The sequence below is a fragment of the Gavia stellata genome, chromosome 25 (genome assembly GCF_030936135.1).
Source record: "Gavia stellata isolate bGavSte3 chromosome 25, bGavSte3.hap2, whole genome shotgun sequence".
Taxonomy (NCBI): Eukaryota; Metazoa; Chordata; class Aves; order Gaviiformes; family Gaviidae; genus Gavia; species Gavia stellata.
This window is the reverse complement of record NC_082618.1, coordinates 11,540,131-11,548,971: the sequence shown is the minus strand read 5'-3', so window position 1 is coordinate 11,548,971 and position 8,841 is coordinate 11,540,131. Positions and strand designations below refer to the sequence as shown.

The window sequence follows — 8,841 nt, the reverse complement described above, 5'->3', positions numbered from 1 at the left end:
TCAGCATATCTTTTATCAGGTGTTGTATAATAAGGCAAGTATAAAACCACAATAAATTCAAGCTAAGATCCTAACAGATACAGATTTCTGGAACATTCCAAAGCCCAAACTGGGGCAGATTTGAAGACCAAGTGCCTCTGTGTGTGTGCGTGCAGGCAAAGGGTGGGCAGAGGTAAATCACAGAAGAATACTACAGTGCGGCAACGCCAACATCTTAATATCTTACTTGGAGCTACATTCTTAAAACATTAAATGCTTTATTACCTGCCTCGATGAAGCTTGGCATTGGCAAGGTCAGATCACCTGGTTTTCCAGCAAAGCTGAGGAATTATTTTGGCTGCTCCCAACATAAGACCTGATCCTATTAAATCCTGAGTTCCCCTGCCCTCCACACCTAACAGCGGATAATCTGCCCACGCGTGACCAACAGTGTGGTCAGAGCCGTGTTACTGCACGGTGACATGTGCCCGGCTCTGCCGCGTGGGTGACCTGCTGAAGGGGTTGTGCGTCGCTGCGGGGGGCACCTGCCTTCGGGTTAAAACAGCGCCCGAGCTCAGGGCCCGGTCCTACAGCCCTCAGCTGCGGGGCCAGAGGCGGTCACTCCAGCGGGACACATCCTGCTTACGAGCACTGATGCTGTTCGGTAAGGCACCGGTCTGAGGAATGCCATGGCATCCCTAGGAACCTTGTTTCCAACCATTGCACCAACATACCTGCATCATTTGCTGCCTCTTTAGGGATTTACCATCAGCGCGGGACCTGTTTGCAACACCTCGCTAGATGAGATGCCGCTGCCCAGGGTCAGAAGCAGCCCTGGGTGACAGCCCCCCCCCCGAATTTCCAAACGGGCAGGGCTTTCCCCTCCCAGCCCTTTGGGCAAACGCTGCGGCTGCAGCACAGCTGCTTTCCTGGTTTTATTGCCAATGCTGCTGGGGCAGCTAACCTGGGCACCGGTGCATGTGGGGGCTAAGCACGAGAGCAGCAGGCTTCGCGAACAAGACTTCTAGATCCTACGATGGGACCCGCTAGAGAGCGGGCAGAGTTCTTCATCCTCAAATTTTCAGGCGAGGCCCACAATTTTAGGAATTGACCTTGGAAAACCTTCAGCCTGGCTGTCAGAGCTGTAGAAGGTGTTACCGACTGCCTGCGATTGTGCGGTCTTTTTGATCCCTCGAGGAGCGAGGAACCTTGTAACTGATGCTTTAGCGTTTATTATCACTTAAAAATAGCCTGGCAACCGGAGGGAGGAACGCTACACACACCGCTCACGTGGCAGGAGGGAGGAGGTCAGCGACTTAGCCCAGAAAGGGTCACGCAGCCGCTCCGTAACGGGGTGCGGGATTGCGAGGCGGCGAAAGCGTGGCTCCCGTCATTAGTGAGCGCTCCGGGGCGGAGGACACCTTCGCCCAGGCACACGGCCATCGCTCGACCATGCCAGCCGCCCCGCCAAGGCGAAGGGCAGGCGACGAGGTCGCGCCCGTGCCCTTGGCCTGCGGACCCCGGGAGCCGCCTCTGCCCTCCCCAGCGCCGGGCAGGAGCGAAGGCGAGCACCGGCTTCCACCGCACCCCGGTGCGGCTTCCACTGCACCCCGCGCCCCAGTCCCCGGGGCGCACCTCGCCCCCCCCCCGCTGCGCGCCCCGCTTGCTCCCGGGGGCAACCGAGGTCTCTTTTCCAGTACTGAAGTACTGGAGAAGTACTGACCTCTCCCCAGCCCCCCAGCAGCGAGGCCAGGCCGACGGCACCACCCCAGGCGCCCTCCTCGCTGCCCGCTGCCCCCCCCGGGGCGTGCGGCGGCACCGGCCGGGGAGCGGCGGCCACCGGCAGCCCCCCCCACCCGCGGGGCCGGCGGCGGAGCGCGGCTCCCACCTAGCGGGGACCCCCGCCAGGGCCGGCCGGGGCCGCGGGGGGGGCCGCGGGGGTCCGCGCCCCCCGGGCCGGGCCGAGGGAGGGCTGCCCGGCCCCGGCTCCTCCTCACCCGAGCCCCCCTCCCGCGGAGCTGCTGACCTTTCGCTGGCGGCGGGGGGGTAAATGCCCGATAAATAATAAACCGCTCACCCCAGGCTCTTGCTCAAACCTTTTAATTAAAGTGGTTGAGTTACCCTGAGGTCACGGTGATTGGCATTTCAATCCCGGCCCAGCAAACGCATCCATCAAACAAACACAGAACTCTGCTCTTAATTGTGTTTTCTCTCCTAATTGCACCAAATACTTAAGCCCACGTCTCTTACCCGATGGGTTCCCCCAGCCATAACGAACCCGCAGCACAGAAGAACACCTCTAACTCCTTCTCCATCCAGAGCCACGCAGCCAGGAGCGTCCCCACCGCTGCAGCCAACCTGCCCGAGCCCCCAAGGCTGGCTCTGCCCTGCGAGCTTCCCAGAGATAATTTCCCAATTGACACCATGTGAGGGCTCCCGGGCTCCCTCCCTGCTGCCCCACTGAAAGTGCCTCCTTCCCTATATATTCCCAGGTTTCCCAGCTAATTTGGCCACATACCTGCTTCAGAACAATAGCACCATCCAGGAGTCTGGCAAAGCGTGGAGCAGAGCTCACCCTCCCATCCGACAGCCAGGTTACACCGCTGCTGCAGGAATCCACGTTTCTTTGCACCTTCCAACTCACAGTTTGGCTTACGGGGCATGCCGGGCTCGGGCCACGAGCAGAAGGGCAAGTTGCAATAAACCTCTCGCATGTGGGCATGAAAACTGATGGTTAAGAAGCTGGACAGTCACCATCATTTCAGATGTAGAAGGGGAAGAAAAAACCATGAGGGGTCTCTTACTCCCACCCCTCAGGCCACAGCTGCACCAGGGGGGTTAATCCAAGCGCTCCCCAGCCCAGGCCACTGCAGAGCTGCTGGTCCAGCTGGGAGTGCTCTGGCTGGGGGAGCCGCCTCCAGGGACTTCTTCCAACACAGAATAAAAGAGAAAATTAATTCCAACTTTCTTCTCGCCTGCTCTGCCCAGGAGCTCACTCAGGGCACACTGCAAGGCTGCTGCTTTAGTCTGTGTTCTAAACTTAATCTTATCGCTTAATGTGCTTCAGATGACTAAAGGAAGGCACAGCCAAACTCAGCAAAGATGCAAGGATGAAGCTAGTTACAGCGGACGATAGAGGAAAAGGCTCTTTAAGTAACATTGGCAATTTTTTAAAGAAGTAACAACAAACGGGAGACCACCAAGCTGTGAATGAAGCGAGTGAGAAATCTCTCATGTGTTACTGCATTCAACTTCATAGCACTACTTCTCCTTTTATAGTACTTCCCTTTGCAATTTTTGGCGAGCTAAGAGCATCATCAACAGCTAAAAATGCAAAACAGGATTTTTACCTCTGTAAAAATCCACAAAAGGCAAAAGACAGAAAGCTGCAGCATAGGAGACACAGAGCTGTTGGTCTCTCTTCCCTTGGGCTGGCAATAATCATTTGGCCCAAGAAGAAAACAGGGCACAAGGAGGGAAATTGGCATCCCAGTTGCCAGAGATTTCCTAAGGAGGGCAGCGCGCCTTGGTCCTCGGCCAGATGGGAGACCGCTGCGATCAAGGGAGAGCCCCAGCCAAAGGCTGGCTGCAGACGAGCAAAGGACTTGCTACGATTTACTCTCCGTTCGTGTCTCCTCGCCAGTGCTGTTTCAGACTGAACTCCATTTTAATGCATTGTTGTAATCTGTTTACATTAACATTTCTCCTACCCTTGACCCAGCACGGTGGTTCCGAAACTTGGATACTGGAGGTGGGGGCACCTGTTACATTCACCTCTACGGGGCTGCTATGCATGGATTTAGTGATTCCGGCAGCAATTCCTGCTCCACGTGGAAGAACCTTGCTCAGGCAGGCAGGCGTATGTGCCACCAAGGTCAGCTCTAGAAACAGATCCTCCAGAGCTTACAGCTACAGCAGCGCTAAGACAGAGGGTTTTGCTCTTTGTAATAAAATCTTGCACTGCTCTAGAATTACAGAGCAGAATTAGGAATAAAGTTTGACCTTCCAAGGATAACTAAGTAATTCTACCATAATTACACTGCTACCAGGAAGTGGATCAAGCCACACAAAAACAAACCATGGGCTTTTTAAAATCCTTTTTACTGCCATACAACACAGATTCGCAAGAGAGTTTTCTTGCGTCACACACAGCAGCAGCGTCACTAAATTGCGTTGCGGGGAATGGGTCTAGGAGGCCAGTACGAAACAAAACGGGAATCCCCTCCTTGTCCTTGTAGGGGAGAGCCAGACAAGGAGGGAGAGATTTGTTTGACATGTTTTACACCTGTTAGTTTGGGGGGGGTGTAGTTTGTTTGGTTTTAAAAGAAAAAAAACACAAGCAAAAAAGAAAAAAAACACAAGCAAAAAAGAAAAAAAACACAAGCAAAAAAGAAAAAAAACACAAGCAGTAGTTGTTTTTCATACAGCCCAAAGCCAAAATCTTTAATAAAAAATAAGCCAGGCACTGGCGTTTGCAGGCATGGGAAGAATGAAATTCTAGTCAGCTCCAAATCCTCGGAAGATCGACTGTTATTTCCTTACCCGGTCCTATGTCAAAGTTTCTGTGACTATTTCTGTAGCAGCACTGAACTTTCTGTTCAGCAAACAGCTATGACATCGCAACCTTCACACTGCTGAGGTGACCAATTTCATGAAGAGTCACTAAAAAACTGCAAAGGTCCAAATTATTTGGTATTGTTACGCTTTATCCTATTCTGAATCTAAGCAAATGATGGACTAAGAAGAGCGTATTATTACGCTTATATAAATAGCAACTCTCCTCAATTAGCTGTAACAACACGTCAGGCAAGCACTATCTGCCATTTCAACAGCAGGACTGCCACGAGGCCTGCACCGTCAACTGCAAGAAGTTAAGAAACATCTTTACTACTGGAAATGAGACACCTGAAGAGACTGAACTTCCAATTTTTAAAGAAAATGTTTAATTTTCCCACTTTTATACTTGTATTTTCCAACTCATGATTTGAGGTAACATTCTTGAACCTCAAAAGGGGATTATCTCCAATTGTACAAATGGGCTGATGGAAGAACGTGTGCCCCACGCATGATGGCGGAAGACACTAGAGACAGATAACTGAGGCATATTCCACCTAAGAAAATATCTCCTAACCATGAGATTGTGGAGGCAGAAATGCTGGCTCCTGAGCAGGCGATTGCCCCAGACAGGGCACATCCTGCAGCTGAGCATGACAGGACAACGGCATGGCTATTAGGAGGGTAAGGGATTTTCCTTCTGCGTTTCCGTCAACTCTGGCGTCTGCTCCTCCTGATCTTTCTTCTTTTCCTGTATCTCTTCCAACACAGTTTGAAGCTGCAGGTGTAATACAGAATCCCTGGTTTCAACACCCTGATGACAATCCTGTTGCGCTACCTACAGTTAAAGACAGACGATCACCGAAAAAACAGGGTGGTAAAAAGTTTGTCAAAGTTTGTCAGAGTTTCTCGACTGAAGAGAGCAATAGAAAGCAACAGCCCCAGTTTGTATGTCCAAAAAAAGCTGATAGAAAAGTTCTAATTCATGCTTAGATTATTTTGAAGGTACAATACAGTGTCAAGGTACCACCAGGGCAAGAAATTTAAAATGAGACTGCTGATCTCAAGCTAAAAGATGAAAGAAAGTCAGCAATTTCATCTTTTCACATGCTCGTTGGACAGTGCACTTCAAGCAGAACCGATTCCTGTTCCTCTTCAGCCCCTTTTAGTGGGGAAAGCACTACGGACACTTGGCCCAGAGGTCATTGGATAATGAGGAGAATGGAAGGCATATCACAAAAGAGAATAAAAAATGAATTTAGCAAACAGTTTAAAACTGCAGCTTTTACAAACAGCTCTTCTCCCTTCTTTTTGAGGGTGTTCAACTAAAAGGACAGCATTCTCAGAACTGGTAATCAGTTAGTCATGAACAAAGTAAAAGATTTCTAACCATCATAGAGCAGCCACGTTCTACTCTACCTGACGTGCTGCTCTAGAAACACTTTCAGTTTGTTTTTTTACCCCACTCTATGTTAAGAGTTACATGACAATTGCCTGAAGTAATGAGGAACAACACTCCACGTCCCCAGGAGCCATTTCCCCTCTTGTATGTCAGGGAAAACAAAAAGCAGCGGCAGGACACTTTGGACAGTTGTTTTGGACAGTTATTTTCTTGGCAAAAATGTAAGTAAACAACCCCCAGACTACAAAACTTTATTTCAATACTTTTAAAAAAAATCAAAACAAAAAAACCCTGCAAGATTCATGCAAAACTTTTCCAGTTCAGGTTCAAGATTAAAGAACTAGAGTGAGAGTGCATCAGACTACTTAACTACCAAAAAGAGATGGAAAAGTGTGTTAGTTATCTTCAAACCAGAAGAGGTTCTAATTTACCCCCTGCTACCTGACAGACGTAACATGTATACGGTAATACGTATACATATTTCTGAACAGTTTATATAGACACACCAACGGATGATTTGAAAGCACCAAAGACTTAAATATTTCATCACTAGAACAAGTACTTCTCTTTTCTGTCCCACAAGAAGTACCTTAACCTTGGCCAGTCACGTTCACAACTAAGAAAAGTTTACTCAGCACAGCAAAAACATTTTATTACGACCATCAGGCGCGTGACTGTCTCGCTGAGAATTTAATTTGGACTAACTCAACATTAAGGGCCTGGAAGTGAAGTTTTCTGAATCCACTGGCCAAGTAACTCTGTGAATACTTAATACTTACTTTATCTGTTCCTCTTCTCTGTAAAATTATACCACTGGCTAAAAGGGCTTTTCCTGTTTCTTCAAACAATTTTTCCTCTTCAATTTTTCCTTCTTCTTTCAGTTCATTGAATTTCTCAACAAACCTAGATTTCAAGATTGTATTTTTACTCTCACAGATAACGTTTTGGTTCACTGACTTAAGAGGAGAAAGGGACAAGTTTCAGAAATATTTCTAGCTTAATTATAAATAAATCTTACCTCTGGCAAGTAGATATGTAGTTTGATTGCGACAGATCGAAAGGTCTTGGACCGCTGCCATAAACTCTGTAAAATCTCCTATTCAAAAAATAAAAGAGTTTCATTTTTCAAACCATCAAAAAGGGTTACGTCTTGGAGTAAACAAACAACATCAGAGTTAATTTAGGCTACAACAAAGAGCATTCACGTAACAGTTAATGGAAAAAGGAGAAATAGTTATGTTTTACAGAGATAATCCTTCCAGAATTCTTTAATTGTTCTCATAAATTCTAGTTAACCTTCACCACCGCCAGTGAGCCAGAGGAGCACCGTAACTTCTTCACAGAGGGTTTACGTTAGCCCAACCTGGCCACCCAACGCAGCTCACAGTTCTGCGTCGTACAGATGTCCGCCTTTTCTACCGCAAATGAGCCTCCACCTGAAGCGATGCCTTTTGCACCTCCGCCAGCCATTATAAATGCAGGGGGGATAAGACGGTAGAAATGCGTAATGCAGTTTCTCTGCAACATGAACAAGCAGAGAAAACCCTGCTTGAAGGACCAGTGACAACAGCGGCAGCTGTAGTCCCTCCGCAGGGCTAGCGACAAGGGGCCGAGGAGTGTCTCCGGTGAATGGCGGAGCTCAGGCACCCCTCGGTGGCCGTCCGGGGAGGGAAAGCGGTAACTCACGCTCGCACTTCGTCCTCCTGGTAGAAGATGGGAGGGATGACATCCTTCACCTTGCCGTAGCGCGGCCGCGGCAGCCGGTAGACGGGCTCCCTCAGCGGGGGGAAGGCAGCGTAGACATCGAACCACAGCGGCTTCTCGATCACCCCGATGCGGAGCAGGTTCCGGGTCCTGCCGGGGGAGAGGAGCGGCGGGGGGAGCTCAGGGGACACCCGCACCGCCCCGGCCTTGCGTCTCCCGCCCGGGGGTCCCCGGGCCTCCCGGCGCGCCCTCCCGGCGCCCCCCAGGCCCCCGCGCCGCCCGGCAGCAAGGGACCCCGCGCACGACCGCCCGCTCTCCGCACCGGCTGAACACGCTCCCTATCTTCTGCATGCGGTTGCCCGCCATGGCGGCGCCGGCGGCCGGGCCTCCCCTAGCAACGCCGCCACCCCAGCAACGGCCTGGCCCTTCCACCCGGAAGCGGAAACGCTTCTCCTCTCCTCCGCCGACTGGGCCGCTGCCAGGGCACGCTGCCAACAGCCGAAGGACGGCGGCGGGAGGTGGCGCCCAGGCAGCGCCAGCCGATGGCCGAGCGGGGCGTCAGCCGGATCGCGTCCCCCCCACCCAATTTAAAGGCACAGCGCCGCCGGCCCCCACGGCCACCCCCAGCCCTAACGCGAACACGCGGGGCCGGGGCCCGCCGCCCCAGCTGAGCAGCGCAGCCCTCCCGCCCCCCCCGGGCTCCCAGGGAGGCTGAGGGGACAGGGATGGGAGGCCTTTCCCTGGGGCTGGTTCCCCCTCGGGGGATGGCGGGGCCGGGTCCCTCCGGGCAGGACGGCCGCCCTCAGCCCCAGCGCGGGAAGGACCAGGGGTTCCAAGGCCTGCGAAAGCCACGTCTCCTCAGGAGGCCTCTGCCGCCATGTCGGGCACCTGAGGAGGCGAAGGTGACAGCAGCACGGGGAACCCCCAGCCCGGGCCTTGCCCCCACCGCCCGGGCCTTACCCCCACTGCCCGGGCCTTGCCCCCACCGAGGGCTCTGTCCGTCCCCAGCTGGGGGGGCTGTCCAGCACCCCACCGTGCCCGTGTCGGCTCCCCCCAAGCGGCTTGGGAAGCCGATGCCCCAGAAGAGCAGCAGCCAGGGAGCGCTGGGCCCGAGCCCAGCAGCCACCATCAAAACCCTCCCCTTCTTCCCCAGCGCAGCCTTTGGACGCAGCCTTTGGACGCACTCGCACCGCCAGCAGCTC

The 8,841-nt window shown here is 52.5% G+C and overlaps 1 protein-coding gene across 1 annotated transcript; it reads right to left on the bottom strand.

Moving 5' to 3' along the window:
- Nucleotides 1-4,426: 4,426 nt before the first annotated feature.
- On the bottom strand, nt 4,427-8,023 carry MRPS23 (mitochondrial ribosomal protein S23). Its single transcript, XM_059829408.1, has 5 exons — nt 7,962-8,023; nt 7,622-7,789; nt 6,954-7,031; nt 6,715-6,838; nt 4,427-5,371 (listed from the first exon to the last, which is right to left on the bottom strand). The coding sequence occupies exons 1-5, from the start codon at nt 8,003-8,005 to the stop codon at nt 5,210-5,212; spliced, it is 576 nt and encodes a 191-aa protein (XP_059685391.1). The 5' UTR covers nt 8,006-8,023; the 3' UTR covers nt 4,427-5,209.
- Between the last annotated feature and the right edge of the window lie 818 nt (nt 8,024-8,841).